Source organism: Notothenia rossii (genome assembly GCF_949606895.1).
Source record: "Notothenia rossii genome assembly, chromosome: 3".
Taxonomy (NCBI): Eukaryota; Metazoa; Chordata; class Actinopteri; order Perciformes; family Nototheniidae; genus Notothenia; species Notothenia rossii.
Window position 1 is genome coordinate 73,025,275 of NC_136901.1, and position 17,723 is coordinate 73,042,997.

At 39.2% G+C, this 17,723-nt stretch overlaps 3 protein-coding genes across 4 annotated transcripts; all 3 read right to left on the bottom strand.

The window, feature by feature from the left end:
- Nucleotides 1-1,554: 1,554 nt before the first annotated feature.
- hspa4b (heat shock protein 4b) lies at nt 1,555-9,608 on the bottom strand. Of its 2 annotated transcripts, none has more exons than XM_079669271.1 (19): nt 9,306-9,608; nt 8,639-8,696; nt 8,095-8,235; nt 6,500-6,622; nt 6,202-6,301; nt 5,928-6,061; nt 5,584-5,828; nt 5,395-5,471; nt 5,123-5,274; nt 4,668-4,774; nt 4,443-4,576; nt 4,020-4,204; nt 3,835-3,924; nt 3,409-3,564; nt 3,165-3,290; nt 2,948-3,055; nt 2,718-2,837; nt 2,445-2,606; nt 1,555-2,095 (listed from the first exon to the last, which is right to left on the bottom strand). In XM_079669271.1, the coding sequence occupies exons 1-19, from the start codon at nt 9,410-9,412 to the stop codon at nt 1,895-1,897; spliced, it is 2,526 nt and encodes an 841-aa protein (XP_079525397.1). In that variant the 5' UTR covers nt 9,413-9,608; the 3' UTR covers nt 1,555-1,894. The 2 variants fall into 2 exon arrangements, with proteins under 2 accessions (XP_079525397.1, XP_079525396.1); XM_079669270.1 differs by having other exon boundaries at nt 3,835-3,927; nt 9,306-9,606.
- A 1,083-nt stretch (nt 9,609-10,691) lies between these two features.
- uqcrq (ubiquinol-cytochrome c reductase, complex III subunit VII) lies at nt 10,692-12,535 on the bottom strand. The gene is made up of 3 exons (XM_079673305.1): nt 12,401-12,535; nt 11,548-11,719; nt 10,692-10,872 (listed from the first exon to the last, which is right to left on the bottom strand). Exons 2-3 carry the CDS (start codon nt 11,699-11,701, stop codon nt 10,778-10,780), a joined length of 249 nt encoding a protein of 82 aa, XP_079529431.1. The 5' UTR covers nt 11,702-11,719; nt 12,401-12,535; the 3' UTR covers nt 10,692-10,777.
- A 989-nt stretch (nt 12,536-13,524) lies between these two features.
- On the bottom strand, nt 13,525-16,645 carry gdf9 (growth differentiation factor 9). Its single transcript, XM_079672961.1, has 2 exons — nt 16,020-16,645; nt 13,525-15,240 (listed from the first exon to the last, which is right to left on the bottom strand). The coding sequence occupies exons 1-2, from the start codon at nt 16,381-16,383 to the stop codon at nt 14,306-14,308; spliced, it is 1,299 nt and encodes a 432-aa protein (XP_079529087.1). The 5' UTR covers nt 16,384-16,645; the 3' UTR covers nt 13,525-14,305.
- Nucleotides 16,646-17,723: the final 1,078 nt, after the last annotated feature.

Consider the following 17,723-nt stretch of genomic DNA (forward strand, 5'->3'; position numbering starts at 1 on the left):
GCCTGTGAATAAAAAATATACCATAGTGTTGGTGATCTACAGTGTTGTCATTCTTCTTTGAACAGCAAGACCGCTAACACCCTATTTCAACAAACACACTCCCTGTCATTGACATAATTAATAGATAGTTTAGCTTTTCACCATCATTTGCTGAGGCCCACTGATGTTAACGATCGTAACTGAAAGGCTGCCTGTCAAACGTAAACATTCAGCCACGTGACTTGCAAACTCTCGCGAGAGTTTTACACTAGACGGATCCTTTCTCGCCATAACCCAGGAAGAGAGCGGGCCTGTGAAGCTCATTTTCGGAATGGTCGTAGTGGCCAAACGGTGGTACTACAGCATATGTGACGTCATTTTAGGAAAGATGCGTCTGCAAATCGGCGTATCCTTTTTTTTTTTTTTAGATTAATAAACTACTCGGCAGGAACACTTCTATGGCCCTTATTTAAATAATTAGGGTTTAAACGTAGTAAAATGCACTAAAAGCTGAATCTAGAGATATTCTCTCTCAATTCATTTGAGTGAGCCGAGAGGGGAGATCGGAGGCGGGGCTTAAGGAAAACTCAATTGTGCATGTTCTGTAAATAAAAGGTCCCGGATGATCCGGGTACTTTCTGAATCTACAGTCGCCCCATTTCGACTTCATACGTTCAAGGAAGCCAATATTAGCCAGTTAGCTAGCGACGTATATCATTATGAGAAATGAAAGCCAACATGCCTACACAGCTCAGTTTACAGGTTTTTAAAAACACTGCAGTCTTACGTCAAAGCTGCTTACATAAATGTGTTATAAAAGCAGGTTTTAAACGAAAACAACAACAACAAAAAAACATGTAAGTGTTTGCGAACATGAGAGAAAAGACGTTGCATTTGGCCTACATTTCCAGATTTTCGCTACATTACATTATTACATGTTACTTGTTAGACGCTTTTATCCAAAGCGACTTACATACTCAATACTGTGGGCAATTCCCACAGGAGCAATTTGGGGTTAAGTGTCTTGCCCAGGGACACAACGAAATGCTGACTGCAGTGGGGCTTGAACCTGTGCTCCCGTGATCCGATTCACAACGCACTAACCCACTGCGCCACACTACTTCCTCACCTTATCGGTCTCATATTTTAAACCAGCAAGAAATGTAACTTTACATATATTTATTTTAGTTACCAATAGATACATTGGTTAGGCTCATAGGTTACGCTACATGTCTTCAAATACAAGTTTAGCCCCAGCTGTTTGCCTAAAAATACAATTGTAAGGTGTTTAGCTTAGTCAAAAAACAATAATTAAATTAAAACAAAAAATAATTAACAATAATATTGGACCATTTGTTTCTCTCTTCACACATTACTCTGCTCAGTTATTCATATATAAACAAATGTACATACTACCCTTTTATACATGCACACACATGTATAATGTTATTGCACTGAGGGAGTTTCTGTTATTGAGGTACCGTTCAACCATGTTAAATGTGACCAAGGACATGTTTAATGCTAGCTGGGCCTTTGTGCCTTGGGTATCTTTGACCGTAATAAAGATAGTGCGAGTGATTTTCAATAACTTTATTAAAACCATATTGTGACACAGACCAGAACACTTACAGGGCACACAACAGAAATAAATACCATTATGTGTACAGCGCTCATTGTCAAACAGGCTTATTGCGGCTGGCTTATGATTTATGTCTTCCAGAAAGAGAGGGCATGCTATGTCATTGGACAGAGATACCACCAGTAGCTGGGCTCAGTGTGCTAATCACCCTGCCTGCTTTTGACTGTGGAGTGCAATTCCTGAAACACTTTAACTGCTCTGATATACACCCAGGCTGCATCTCAATCTGAAACAGCCAGCTCCCGTGCAGCTTTGGTTAGAGGGCGTTACGCTGCTTTAATCAAGGTCCATTTCAGGCTTGTTTTCTGTGGATTCTGAGGTGCCTGTTTTCTCAGCTTTTCCCTTGTCTGCGGGTGCATCCTGGGGTTTCTCCTGTCCGTTGACAGGCCCGTTCTCCTCTGCTGGAGTCTCGTCCTTGGGAAGCTCTACCTTGGGTTTGGGCTTGGTCACAATGGGGTTACAAGTGGAGAAGAGCTCCTGGAAATTACACAAAAAGGAAATATGTTATAATGGGTTTATTAAAAGAAGAAGTTGTGAGGTCCATTTCATAATAAAAAAGGGCACAAGAATAATTCATGTGTTGGGTTATTTTGTAATGCGAGCAGATATGTGATGAAAAAAAAAATGGTAGATTTCTGTAACACCATGAGCATGACGGAGTAATAAACAACCAAATGAATTGGATCTGCAAACATTAAACCGATTACTTCCCAGCCAGTCAATTAATCACCAGCTATTTCGATTAGATGTTTCTTATTTTAATATCCTGCATTCTACTCAGCCATGTTTCTTAGCACTGTGGTGTTATGATGGAGGAGACACTCACCCTTATTTTAGCTTGAATGTCTTTTACTTTGACGGCAGGATCCATTGTCAGGTTTTGTTTGGTTTGCTGGTTCATGGAGCTATTCATCCACATCATTGCCTCGCTGGCCATTTTGTCCACCTTCGTGACATTTGCATCATCTATATGGTCATACTGCTCTTCCTGGAAATCCAAAGGGAAATAACAAAAGCTGTGTTACTATTTACCGCGGGAATCATTACTTTTATTTTAATAAACTACCAGCATCCTCATTTAAAAAGCTTGTAGAATGACCTTCATTTTGCAGGCTTCCACAAATTTCATGTACTGCTGGATTTGTTTTCCCAGTTCCTCGAATGCTTTAGGTCTCACTTCAGCCTCTGTGTACCTCTCCTGGATGGGCTGGCCAAGTTTCTATAGCAAACACATTATACATGTCAGGTAAATCATTCAAAAGGTCAAACATACAATGGAGCTATTATTATTATTATTATTATAAAATGCTCAATTATAGGAATCATTACCTTTAACTCAGTCAGTTTGTCAATGTACACTTGTTTGGATTGATCCTCTCCATCTTCATACAGCCAGTTTTCAGTATTCCCCAGCTTTATTGACAGGGCATCTCGGTCCTGAAAATAAAAAATAAATGTATTATATTAACAAAGGAAGCACAATCTGTAAGAAATGTATATAAAGAGGAACACTCTAAGATCAGCCAGGAGGCAACTTTGTACTCACAGATTCACTGACAAACTTCTCCAGCACCCCGTGTAATTTGTCCCTCATCTCGTACACATACTCCTCCACATAGTTCTTGGCATCATTCCTCTCCTTCTCCAGCTTGTCCTGCATGATCATCTTACCCTGAGGAGAATCCAAACAGCAACTGTAACCGCGTGCTACTTCAAAATAGATCAAGTAATTAAGGATGGGTGGATTAATTCATGTGCACCGTGTATGTGATGAATGAACATCTAGTTACCTCATTTTCAACAAAAAGATTGAGCATGTCATCAGCTAGCTGCCACTGTGGATTGTTTTCAATCGGAAGATCAAGAACTTTTGTTTTGACTTTGGGCTTTTTGGCTTGTGGGGGCTGGTCGGCCTTCTTCTCGCCTTTGCCTTCCTCTGGGGTGATCTGATAAGGAAAAGAGAAAAGGCATTGAGATTAAAAACAATGAAATCAAAGTTACATTTTTCTTTATAATGTGTCATTCATTGAAACGTTGTAATTGCATTATATTGTAACATATTGTGTTTCAAATGTCCCAGTTATATTCATGACAATGATTAATGTTATGTTCTCAAACTGAATGTATTGTGAACTATTGGATTGAATTGTTTTCTACAGGTAAAGACAATATCAGAACAGATCTTGCTTGTCAGATTTTTTTTTCAGACATATTACCTCCATCTCCTCGTTCTCACGTGGCGTCTTCTCTTCTGCTTCTTTCTGACCGTCTCCCTTCTGCTCCTCTTCCTCCGTCTGCATCTTGTTCTGCTGAGGAGTCAAAACAACAGAAATAGGTTGGTTTTGTCTCGTACACAAACTTATCTGAAGCTGGATGTAAAAGGAGATTTGTTGTTTTTTACCTCTCCATCTTTCTCAGTGGCCTGTTCGGTGTCCATGGGTTCCTCCCCCTCCTCACACTTCATAACTTCAACCAGGGAGGCACTGGAGACACTGAAGATGCCATGGATGTTCACACGCACTTTGACTTTCACCTTGGAGCTCTCCCCAGAAGCCTGTGGCACAACCTTTTGGATCAGGAACTTACCTGGAAGAGAAAAAACAGAATAATAAATAAACAAAAAATAGTCGTGCCAAACAGCTTTAAGCCCTCTGTTGGTCTTGGTAGTCTTGGGAGGCAAGGTCAGTAACAACACAAATATTTTCTCAACAGTTTGTGGAATAACTAGCGCTAAAAGAATTCAGGTCCACTTGTCAGGTATACAGAAATATGACATCATTTAGAGTCCTAAAGAGTCCTCACTTAGGAAGCTGTAGCTGCTTACCAATAGTGGGGTCTGGGTAGGGGAGGCTATTTGCAGCGTTGTAGTAAGCCTCCAAGGTAAAAGGCTCTTTCCGGTAGAAGGTGAGCACTTTGGAGAAAGGGGCTGCGTGGTTCATAGGGAATACCTCGCAATCACTGTAACAAACAAACATTTCATAATAATGAGTACATGAGGTCATTAAGGCTAGAGACAAAAAAGTAATAGATGTAATATTTGTCTTTCTACCTTAGACCTTCCTCTGCAGCAGAGTGCCACTTCAAGGAGATGGGATAGGTAACCACATCTGTGATGGAGAACTCACGCACTTTGAAGGCAGGTGACAGAATGGCACACTGTGGAGAGAACCAGGGTTTCAATAAGAGATGCAGTCATAATGAAACATTTTAACCTGAAAACTCAAATTTGTCCTTTTACATAAACAGATGCTCATTCAAGCACTAAAGGTTTTGATATCCTTTAGTTTCATTTAGCCACCTTTTTAAAGACCCCTTAAAGAAATCCTGCTTTGGTTGATTACTGCCGTATCTTATGACATAAAACAAAAATGTTTAGATCGCTAAATGTTTGTATTAACCACAGACCTTATGTCAGGGAATTAATCATAAACCCCTTCAACTTTGAGATGAGAGAAGCGGAAGTGCCGAGTCATTTCCTGGTTTTAAGATTGCAGCATAGCATACCTGCAGGGCACATCCTCTGGCCACAGCTTCGTCAGCATTCAGTGTGGTGCTCAGCTCCTTTCCAAAGAATTTGCTGATTCTCTCTTTGACAGCTGGGATCCTGGAAGCTCCCCCCACGATCTCTACCGCATAGATGTCTTCCCTTTTCAGTTCTTGAGGAACAAAACACACATGTCATCACACAAACGAGAAGCGAGCAAGTTCTATAGCGGCATCAATAAAAAAAGACAGGTTTAATAAAGTTAAACACTACTGAGGAAAATAATACTCACTGGTTTGTTCCAGCAGAGACTGCAGCGGAGCCTCAACTCGGGCAAAAACATCAGCAGCCATCTCTTCAAACTGACCTCTTTGTGCAGGAAAGAAAGGTGAATATGAGTTTAAATGCAAATTTAAAAAAAGAAACCTAGTATATAAGAACCATGGATGATAAAAGCAAACGTTAATTCTTATTGGTCTACCTGTTCATTTTTCCAGAGACATCAATGTCGTTCATGAAGCACTCGATGTTAAGCGGCAGATCAGAGCAGTTGGCGCTCATCACTCTCTTCAGTTTTTCACACTCCTGGTAAAGTCTCACCAGAGCCCTGGGCTTTGTCCTGGCATCAATCTTGTACTTCTTGGCAAATTCCTCGCAGAAATACTTCACCAACACCTCATCAAAGTCCTTTCCTCCCAACTCTGGGTCACAAGCTGTAGCAAGGACCTGAAAGAGAAGGAAAGAGGTTAAGAGAGAGTTCAAGGAATGAAACAAAGCCTCTCGTAGACTGAAAAGAAATGCAGACATGCAGATTTAAGTCCATACCTTGACTTTGCCCTTGTTGAAGGCGCACAATGATGTCTGGTATCCACAATGGCCCAGATCGACAAACACCACATTCCTGGGCTTCTCCTCGGGGGCAGGGAGATCTTGTTTATAGATGCCATATGCCAACGCAACTGAGAGGAAAATAGTTGGATAATTAAAAACTTAAACTTTCACTCGAATCAACATCAAAGTTTGCATTTTGGCAGATGCAGTCAACAATCACTAACATGCACATCCTCTCCCAAGCTGCCATAAAAAAGTGGGTACAGACCTGCAGTGGTCTCATTCATGAGCCTCAGGCAGTTGAGACCAGCAATCTGAGCAGCATCTACAACTGATCTCCTCTCAACATCAGTGTAGTAGCAGGGAACCTGGTGAAAACAGAAGAGCATATGAAAAAGATAGTTTTAGCTTAAAGATGTTTTCAATGAACCCGTCTGATAAGACCTAAAGTCAGGCTGAAGTTACTCAATTATAAATCAAACATATTTCCTTTTTTTACGTGTCAGTAAGAGCAGGAGAGCACTTTTTTTTTTACAACATACATGTCCATTTTTCGAGATACTTACAGATACAACACAGTCAGCCACAGGCTTCTTGAGAGCTTGCTCTGCAGTCTCCTTCAGCTTAGTCAGCAGCATGGCGGTGACCTGCTCAATGCTGAACACCTTCTCTTCCTCCATGTACATCACCTTGAAAAATATCAGATATGAGCATGTTACATCGCTCTAGATCAGGCACTTGCACACAGACATCAAAGTGGACTTGAGCCCCTGCCCTTTTTCCAATGAATGAATATATATCTACTGCTGTTTGCACACAGTTTCCCTTTGCAAATATATATTGATTGAATACAAAATAAAATATCAGGTCGGGAGATTAGACTGAAGTTCTGATGCTTTCTCTCCCCTCCCTCCCTCCACGTCTCGCGCACTGCGGTGCGGACAGTCATCGGCAGTCGCTTCAGACAGACCGGTATAGCAGCACCTCCCACTTTACAGTCCCATGTTATGCCGGCTTTTCTTGGCTTGTTTGGAGGTAAGTGGTGATGAACAAATGACTAAACTGCCAGTGCCTCGAGCTTACAGCTAATTAGCCAAAAGACAAAACAAATATAGTTAACTCAGGTAGGCTACTAGCTAATGGATAAGTTAGCTCAATTGTACTAGTTTGTTGTCTGCTCTTGTGCGTAGTGAATACTAAAGAAGACCATTGTCTCTGTGTTAACTGATTCTTTTGTAGAATTATGTTGAGTATTAAACAATTGCTTGAGTGTGAGGGTATTAAAATTAATTGGTCAGTAAGTCAGAGATGTGCAACTATATTTAACTTTTTGTTTTAACATTTTTTATTATAAATGATTATGGGAAGTGCCCTTTTTCTCACTTGAGCTCCCGCCCCCCAAAATGTCTGAGCACGTCCCTGCTCTAGATGATAACTACTATGTCGACTCAGAAAAAAGCATTCTGTACAGAAAGAGACTGAATGATAATAGGCAGATTAGATAGAACCATCCACCACAAGTAGAGAAAAAACTACAACCTCTAGTGAAAGAAATCTTAAGATAAATCACATTTCCAAACGTGCATTTAATTTAGCTTAGTTTTTTTAATGTTGTTTTCATCTACAAAATTCTCTCAGTCATTCTTGACAGTATCCCAGCTAGCAATGACTCAGACATACATTTACAACTTCCAAGGAGCGCACTTGTGCTGTGCCCCCATTGTAATAAAATGTTGCTAATCTACAACCATTGAATGCTTGTTGGTCTTAAAACTAAAATAATGGGCGCCAAACGAAAACTGCAGACCAAAAAAATTATATTTAACTAATTATGATATTATGGTGAAATATAAATACATTTTAGTCCCCGATTGTGTGACCGAAACATTTCTTCTGTGGGCCATATTCATAGATTACCAGGGGTAATCAGCCTTTTTTGCATTACATCCGCTCTTATGAGTTACTGTTAAACACGGTTATTGTTATAAACCACAAATGTGAATAAACACGCTTCTCCTTGCCGGCATGGTGATCATTATCTTGGTTGGTTGGCCAAGTCATATGCTTAGACTGAATATTGAATTTGACGAGGATAATTGGGGAGCATATCTTGTGTTTCTGAGCTGTTACTAAACATTCATATCCCTTGTCATTTCCTTACCTTGATGCCAGTTGTTCCTGTGGGCATCTGTGCAATATCATAGACCAAACTGTTTTTGAGGTTGTGCACAACGGGATCCGAAAACACCCTTCCATGAAACCTCTTGAACCCTTGTACTGTGTTCTTGCAGTTTGAGACGACCTATACAAAAATAAAATATGATAAACAACTCTTCTATTAAACACCTGAGAAAAAAAGAGTTCACTGGTTGGACTGTTTTATCTAGATACAAATGTGTTGGGGGCACATGGAAACTAGAACAAGTAGGAAGAACGGGAAGAAACTTCATAACATTAGAACAAGAAACAAAATAATTTATTAGACTCACAAAATAATTATAAGGACATTTTCAACATTTTGGCTGGTGTGCCATTATTAGCTTCATAACATAAACACTTGCTCTATGTGTTGCTCATTCTGATACGAGCTGTGCACCTGCCCAGGGTTGTAAGTGCTCATAACGCACTATGAAAAAACAGGTCCCTTTTGAGTCAGGGTAGTAGTGAGGTGTCCAGTGGCCTGTCGGTGTATCATGTCAACTCACCTGGCTCTTTGCAGCAGCACCGATCGCTCGATTCCGGGGTCCAAAAGAAACACATGCTCTTAAGAAAAAAGAAAACAGTTAAATTATATTTTCCTCCACAGTTTTACAGCAATGACGCTCTCTACAGGGTAATGTAACAAAATGGTAGTTTATTGCGATGGTGTCGATGTTTCATAAACATATTTGTTAACGTTAGCAAATATATGATATGTACTGCTTTAACGATAATCTGTTGATTATGGGTCTGAAAAATGGGTACAACAGATAGATAAAGCCGTTTGACAGCCACGATCCGGCCTCCTCCCATCATGCGCCCATTCATGCCTGCAGTAAAAAGAAATGCATCACCTGACTTAGCAGGTCAATAATGCGTTTTTATTTTATTTCGACGACATTAGTGTAGTAGGAGACTTCAAAAACCATCTAATCATATGAAGTACGATGGGGATTTCTTTATGCTCACAATGATTCAGCTAGCATTAGCTTTAGCACTCACATGCCGTTTCCTGTTGTGAAACCTCTTAGCATGCTAACTAGCTAGGTAGCTACGTTAGCTTCATTCAATATTATGATGAACTAAAGTGGAATTCGTTCACACTCTGTACCTGCTATGAGTACATACAATACAAAACAAATCACAAACAATAGCGTATCTAATCGTACTCACGGTGTACACCGGTCGCTATATTCATTAGCGACAGTTTCAATCCCACCGGCTCTGGCTACCGCTACATAGCAGTTCAAGTACCCGACGTCAAACCCGACAACCGACATTTTCTCTGGCTAACTAAACAGTGTAGAGTACAGTAATTACAAGAAAGAACAGGAATATAATTCAGTGCTGGAAAGGAGACAGCAGCAGCTACAGTAGGGTTTCAGTCAGCAGTGATACACCCTTGTTCTTGTTCCATGAAGCTGTGTAGCAGCATGCGGCGCCGGCTGATGCGTGAGAACGTTCAGGAATCTTCTCTGTCCCACCGACCAATAGCATCACACTGCAGACCACCACACGCTGCTGTCGGGCGCCCCCCACAGGCGAGGAAAGGTATTACTGCAGCAGGAAACTCGTGTTAAACTGCTATACTCTGTACATTTCATCCTATGATTTCATCTAATACTTTATGGTGGGAGGGTTACTTAAAAAATGTAATCCGTTACAATAACTAATTATCTGTAACAACCTTAATCAAAGATTCAAAGATGTTATTGTCATACGCACTGCTACTGTGTAGTTTTGACGATGAAGTCCAGACAGAACAGTTTGTTGCCAGGGTGATGGGAGTCTTTGATGATCCTTTGGGTCTTCTTCCTGAGGCGCTGTGTGTAGAGGTCCTCCATGGAGGGCAGCTCTGTCCTGGAGGACTTCTACACACAGCGGCTCAGCAACCTGATCTAAGTATCACAATACAATATCTACACTAGTATTTCTGATTCAGTTACAACTGTTGGTGGCTCCCCAACCAACATGCAGTTGCTTTCTGTACTTTAACATAAAAGCCCCTGCAGTTACAAATATAACTGCACATACTTATTGTCAAGTGTATTTAGTGTGCTTTGATTTGTTCGCAGCAACTCAATATCAAAGTACTAATTAAACAAACAACTTTCATTTAAGTTGGCTAGCTGTCATTTATCATTAACAAAATCATAATCAACTACTCTCTATTATTGATTACTCTGTTATCTTTAGTCTTTAACTACTCAGAAAAATAACTGAAAAATGCTCGTTACGATCTCCCAAATTAAAAAGCTGTATTTCTTCGTCGTCTTGATTCCATTAGCAGTAAAGTACCGAACAATATTCCATTGACACAAATATATATAACAGAAAAGCAGCAAATCCTTGCATGCAGATGTAGAAAAAAACCTGTGGATTTTACTTGATAAATAATTATCAAAACTGTAGGCTCCTAATTTTTCTGTTGATTGACCCATCACTTCAGTACTAAATGTGCAATGTAATGTGGAAAAAGTAGCATTGATTTAACAAACACAATAAATAAACATTAATACAATCACAAATAGATGACTGAATGAAACCAATCAAGACTCATTGCACATATTTGTTACCTTTATTGGTCAAACGTACAGAGTTAGAATTAATAACATAGGGCAGCTTTCAGAAAGGTTTGAATTAGTTTATCTGTCATTCTCAAAGTCTGCGTGGACCTTCCTCTTGCTGGCCTCATGGCTGCTGTTGCCCCATGTGTATGTCAGGTACAGGGCTATCATTGCTGCAAAAACAAGTTAATAAAACATATTAGCAACAGTAAATTCTCTACCTGTTATTCATTTCAGCCACATCTTGTTTTGCAGTAAGTGTAAATCCTATAACAATACAGCGATAGCCCTCGATAACACCACTACTCTGGCTTGCAGAGAACTCACAATGTCATAGTTTCTTAAGTAGCCCTTTTGTTTACTCCACTTCTATCCAACCCTAATTCACTAAATTTGTAGATATAGTTCTCACATTGTACCTTGTGCATTACATTTTGATTTAGAAACTGCAATGCAAGTGCAATTACTTTGCACACTTATAACGTAAACAGTACCCTATATTTACATTTACTCACTTCGAATTTGGTATATATTTTTTTTATTCAATAGAGATACACTGTTATGTAGTATGTATTTACCATTTGGCCTGTTTTCTATCATTGGGTGCTTTGAAAAATCCCAAATTGGGTTCAATAAAGTATATCTAATCTAATTATATTGTACTATCATAGTATGTAAAATAAAGCTGTAGCAACCAAAGAAATAAGTGAGGTTAATCTAATCCCTTTGGCGATTTAAGGCTGGCAAACATAGGGAGTGTCAGCAATTTCAATAGACATATAGAAATGTGTTGTACTGGCTCTCCATTTAAAATCATGATATATAGAATAGACCAATCTGAAACTCACGGGGGGCAACTTTGAAGACAGACGCCCTGAACCGTCTCCACACATTTGGGATTCCCTTGGAGAAGTAGTTGGGGAAAGCCCTCTGCTCAAAGGGCGACAGGCTATATGTGACCACATGCCTGATCCTCGCCAATTCACCAAAGTGGCCTCCCATGTTTGCTAGAAGGCGGATCTAAAAAGACAAGACATTAACGTTTTTTTTTTTTAAAAAGCCACCAACATCAAACATGTTTTCAAGATTGCAGGAAATGGAAGCAGTGAAATGTAGAAATTGTATCCTGACACTCAAACAGCTGTGTTATTCTTAAGAGGCAAACATAATTGTTCAACGTGTAGCAATTCAACCAACCTTTGCTTTTAATGAATCTATTTCATTTATAAAAAAAATATACAATCTAATGATAATTCTAGCAATAAGTATGAGCTGTTCCTACCCAAAGGCTCTGACTTTGTTTGACATTGATTTGAATAATAACCAAGGGGTAAACTAGTCCATCTCCTTGTATGAATATCTGGATATTGTGTTACCATAAATGTATGCAGTAATAACCTAGTACATCACGTAGCAGATTATCTAAATACACGATTGCAAAAACAGAAAACAACAATCTTACAGGACATCAAAACACCCTGATTAGCAAGTGTTAGCATAGTCAACTAGCAACAGTGGCCAACAGTTAGCTGCTAAGGTCCTTGAAACGCTTATGTTACTGCCACGTTAAAGAGCTGGTTTAACCGAGGCCAAAATAAAGGTCCATCCTAGTACATTAAAGCAGATATATCTTACAGGAATCGGCAATTCGAGTTAAAGGTAGGAAATCTACACTGTTAATAATGTGACATTGAAGCTTACCGTCCTGTTTCTCAACACAGTGTCCTAATAAAGTTGTTCTGTTCTTCCGTTTTATTCAGGCCTTGCTTAGCTCCCAACACGTCAGCGCCACCTGGCGGACTGGAGTTTAACTACACTCAAGCTGTAGGTAGAAATGGACTCTTCCTTCCTGAATGAGGGGGTGTATTTATGGACAAAAAGGAAATATAAACATTCAAATAGTATCAGTAAATATAGACATTTAAATAGTATCAGTAAATCCGAGCTCAAATGTTTAATCTAGGGAAAGTCAACTAATCAAATGTGGCAATCAAGGTGGGACAGAGAAGGGAAAAGGAGACAAATTCAAAAGTGCCCGTTTCTATGAGGAATGTCAATAAGAGAAGTCAGTGGTGGGTAGACGCAGAGAGAGACGACGAAGAATGATCTGAGGAAATCAGCATTGCAGGAATTAACAGTAAAAATATTAGCGAGCATGGGTAAGAGGGCACAGGTCAATTACTGTCTGCTTTCTTAATGGACAGAGGGATTTGTAACCCTCCTATTGCCTTCGTTTCCCCCCCCCTTTACTTTGGTGTTCACGGTCAAATTTGACCGGTCCTGTTTTAACTGCTATACATTAACACAAAAACCATTCATCATCACCAAATTTCATTTAACACCCTTTCAAACTGTAAATATTGTATCAGACTACTGGTATACATGGAAAAACTGCAGTAAATATACAAAGAATAGACACTGAACATGTATTGCGTGTGCCAGTGTGATCCATGTCGGGGTATGGGCACATAAGAGCGTAATGAAATGTAAAGAAAGTGGTGATCAGTAATTGTATATGTTCAAATGTCTACTGTGAAGGATATCATAAAGCCTTAATAATGCTATCAAATCTAAAACAAAAAAGTTATGATTGATGAAAGTAGTAAATCGGTCAGATTTGACCCGAAGACAACAGGAGGGTTAAAGGTTGTGATGATAATTGGAAAGGGAGTATAGAATAAATGCTGAAGGCATATGGGATAATTTTAATTTAGGGTGTTAGCAAGTTCATATTATGCACTTGTTTTTAGTTATTTAAAAAAAAAAAAAGTATTTAGATCAAAGGTGTATGAGGTAAGAATTAACAGTCACTTCAATATACTCTACATTTATGCATGTTCTTTTTTTTTTATTTTCCAACCTTTCAAACAATGTTTTCATATTTTCACTCTTTGGAATATCCCTAAACTGAGCACAGTGAATTAATGAAATCTGCATAAATAGACATGACAAGCATTTAGTCTTATTCAACCAGCAGAAATTATGCACTCAATCCATATGGTAGGCTTCATATGCAGTCACGCAGTGACCAGAAGTAACAAATACACACTGAAACCTTGACAACTTTCATTCTGGACATTATGAAGACAGTTACCATTGAGACAGCTATCATCAATCCCCAGGAATAAAATGGTACATTGTAAAAGGTTTGATAAGAGTTTGTTTTTTCCATATTTTGTCCAGAACAGGGCTACTTAAAACTTGGCAATTGTTTTAAATTAAAGAATAATGACAGACCACCAACCCAAAATAAGTTAACAGAAATATAACTTTTGTTGTAAATTATACAACACAAATGTTTCTTCTTAAAGTGTGTCAAAGTTGAAGAATAGGATCCATTAACCTTTCTTCACGCCTTAACAAAACAAAAAGTGTCACATTTCCACATTTTTCACTAGGATAAAATACTTTTTGTTTAGTAAACACACCTGCTCCAGATCAAACTTCATGCACAATGATTTTTATAAATTCATGAAATCACTGAGCTCAAAGTATCCAATATATAGATAGAGTCCACCGGTGAGGACTGCTGAAGGGGTTTGTGTTGATGTTATAGGAAGCCTGTAAAAAAAGGAGGAAAATAGAACAGACATGTTGGCAGCTGGCTTAGCGACATGTGCACCTGGTGGCAATCATATCTTCCAACTCCTTGTACACATAGGAGCCATCTTTTTCAAAGATCATGACACTCAACGGGCTGTAGTGGGAGGGGATGCACGAGGGCCGAGGCACAGAGGAGTCAAGGTTCTCATAGATGATGGTTTGCACCATGGCGTGGAAAGGCGAGCCGTAGATGAATCCCAAGGCCCTCGGGCAGACGCCACTGCAGTACCTGGGGTTGTACTTGGGTGGAAATACAATCCAGTGTTCCAGTTTAAGCTGGTTGAATCGCACCCTGAAATCATATAAGGCACAGTGGCTTGTCGGGAATTCAGAGCTGGAGAGAAGCTCAGGCAGGTGGAGGGTTTTATCAGCTTGTTTGCTCTTTGGAGATTCCCTCTTCCATCTCCTCTTTCGCCCAATCCTCTGTTCTGTTTTGAAAGCCATCTGCTTGTGAAAAGTGTTCCCTGCGGTTTCTGGCCTTTGACCCGCGATGGAATTGTCCTGAAACCTCTGGTTGTCGATGTTGCTGGTGTCATAGAGATAAAGAAGCAGAAGAGGGGAATTCAGGGTGAAATTTAGGGGGGCATTGCGCTCATCACCTCTGGCTTTCCGTTCCCCTGTGCAGGTGACATTAATGTGCAGGTGTATATTCTTCTTGTGAAATCTTAAGGGAGGCCTGAGAAGCGATGTGACATCGACCTCCACCCAGTTCCTCCTGCTCCCCCCGGCTGCGCTGACTGTGAAGTTCCCAGCATGGTGGATCCGGGGACACAGAGGACACTGGTTGAGGTGCTCCAGCTTCTCCAGACTCAGGTAGCATACAGAGTTGACGGGTGCTGCGAGGTCATGGTCAAAACTGTACAGCAGGGTTGACTTCAGGAGCTGCTCTTTTCTTCCAACATGATCAAGGCTGTAGGAATAATCCTGCATAAAACTCTCTAGAATATGAGAAAAGATTAGATCACTGTCAGCATTACATGTCAGCATCACAAATCCATGCACTTATGATAACATTAGACAGTCATATCTCCTTATAAATATGTCTGTTTAATGTCACCGACGCCTTTGAAACAAGATTTTTTTTGTACCCTTTGCCCTTTTTATGCGTGTTAGCGGAGGTGGGAGAACTACTCGGATCTTATACTTGTATACCAGAGTTTAGGAATAATCTGTTACAATTAGAAGTCCTGCATTCAAAGTGTTACTCAAGTAAAAGTATTTACATCAAAATATACTTAAAGTACCAAACGTAAAATAACTCATTATGCAGATCAGTCCATTTAATAATAATACATATCATATGTTTTGATTATAACTATTGATGCATTCATGTGTTTATCAAAAAGGTGCAGCTAGTTTTAATAACTTTGTATTGTGAATTTACTCCAGGTGTAACTAAAGTCTGATTTAAGTGTCGATTATATTTCACATCATTAATCAAAATCTGTCAAATAACTAAAAGGTACAACATAAATGTAGGGAAGTAAAAGTACACTATAATACTCAAGTAAAGTATAAGTATCTCAAAAATTGTTCTTGAGTAGGCCTACACTACTTATTAGTAAATGTACAGAGTCCCTCTCTGGTCATTGGGTAGTCATAAAAATTGTACATTTTTTAACAGAAATGCCAATATAAATGTCAGCATCATCACTGAAGGTAATGCATGTTACATTGTTTGTTAGGAATTGTCAGTTGAGTTGTTTTACTTGCTCACCTTCATAACTTTGTGCTTGACATTCATCTTGTGGTTTAATCAGTCGGAGTGTGTTGTAGATTTTATTCCCGTCCAAACTTCTCTGCAATCTGGAGGATTTACTGTAAACCTCGGTCAGATACTTGATGTACCTGTGATCGGGTTTGATATTTTTCTTCAGTTCCTGGTTCCACCTCGACCCTCCGTGCTCTGACAGGGCTTTGAGCAGCGGGGAGAATATGCTGCTGTATGGGTAGGTGAAGTCACCCAGTTTGTGCAGCGCATTGGAGTGAGATCCGACCAGAGGGCAGCTGTTGACCAGCAGCAGTAAGAAAACCATGCGAAAATAACGAAGGACAGCTGAAATCAGCATTTGTTTTTCCATTATAAACAACAAACAAAACGTATAGAGACTCTCTAGCGAGAGCTCGGGTAAACAGGACCAAGCACGTGTTGCTGGTGATCACCATGCGCAGGTGTTGGCAATTAACTCTGCCTCTCATATGACTTTCTCAGGTAAAGATACCTGTTTCACTTTCAGACATGATATGAGCAGCAAGAGGAAAGTTTAAGATGCTAGATGGTTTATTAGCATTAAACAAGCTCGATCCTGCATCCATGATTCTCTCATCAGATATGGGAATGATGATGAAATGTAAAACTAGAAGTAATACCCAATACAAGCGACTTCCGGATAGATATTCTCCATAACATTATTCACAAACACGCATAAAGTTTCATTTAAACGCATATCCCACAAATATATGTTTTTCATTTATCAGATGCACAACAATATGCAAAATTGAATGTTATTGACTGAAAAAAATGGGACTTATATGGCGATATATTTTACAATTTTATTTTGAAGGATAACCTCCCAACGTCCGGTTGTTATCTTCCAGTTTCCCAATTTAAGGAAGTTTACACTATGGTTCAAACACCGGTGAGTAATTTACAGCGTTAGTAATATCAGAGTTAGGATACTAAACCGTCTCAAGTGGAAACATATATCTTATAAGAAAACAATTCTGACATTTTTGTAATTAGAGGAAACATTTTTGAGATTAGAAACACCGACTGACAGGAGGTCAACAGAAAAGTAAGTTACTGATTTAGGTGTAACGTTAGCTAGTTAGCAAATAAAGTAACGCTAGCAATAATACACTTGTAATGTACTGACATCGGTGGTGTAAAGTAACTAAGTACATTTACTCAATTAATATACTGTATTTTAATGTTTGCTACTTTTTACTTATTCTACCCAACTACATTTCAGAGGTAAATATTGTACTTTTACTCCACTACATTTATTTAATATCTTTAGTTACTTTGCAAATTTGGATTAATGATTTAAAATAGAAACATTCACAGTATACCCTGCCTGCAAAGTAATTAAAATAGATGGGTCTTACCAGTTTTGATACAACTCTAATGCATCAATAATAATGATCAAAACATATGATATGTATTATTCTGAAATAGTCCAATCCGCGTAATGTGTACTTTAGCTTTTGGGATTTTAGGTGTAACAAAGTATTCGTACACTCTGGTATTCTTACTTTTACCTTAAGTACAAGATCTGAGTACTTCTTCCTAACTCTTGACTTTATTTGCATTGCTCAACCCTCAGCTAGATATGCTAATGCCAATTAAAGTTAGGTACATTCAAATGACTAGTAAAGTAACTAAATGTACTACATAAATGTTGTGGAGTAAAAGTTCAAT

What these genes read in the sequence shown, in the direction of transcription:
- hspa4b (XM_079669270.1), bottom strand. Translation starts at nt 9,412, where the DNA reads ATGTCGGTTGTCGGGTTTGACGTCGGGTACTTGAACTGCTATGTAGCG. An exon ending in TATAGCGACCGGTGTACACC is followed by an intron (nt 8,697 to 9,305) that starts GTGAGTACGATT and finishes TTTTTTCTTAAG; the next exon opens with AGCATGTGTTTCTTTTGGAC. An exon ending in CATGAATGAGACCACTGCAG is followed by an intron (nt 6,062 to 6,201) that starts GTCTGTACCCAC and finishes TTTTCCTCTCAG; the next exon opens with TTGCGTTGGCATATGGCATC.
- gdf9 (XM_079672961.1), bottom strand. Translation starts at nt 16,383, where the DNA reads ATGGAAAAACAAATGCTGATTTCAGCTGTCCTTCGTTATTTTCGCATG. An exon ending in TCAAGCACAAAGTTATGAAG is followed by an intron (nt 15,241 to 16,019) that starts GTGAGCAAGTAA and finishes CTCATATTCTAG; the next exon opens with AGAGTTTTATGCAGGATTAT.
- uqcrq (XM_079673305.1), bottom strand. Translation starts at nt 11,701, where the DNA reads ATGGGAGGCCACTTTGGTGAATTGGCGAGGATCAGGCATGTGGTCACA. An exon ending in TGTCTTCAAAGTTGCCCCCC is followed by an intron (nt 10,873 to 11,547) that starts GTGAGTTTCAGA and finishes TTGTTTTTGCAG; the next exon opens with CAATGATAGCCCTGTACCTG.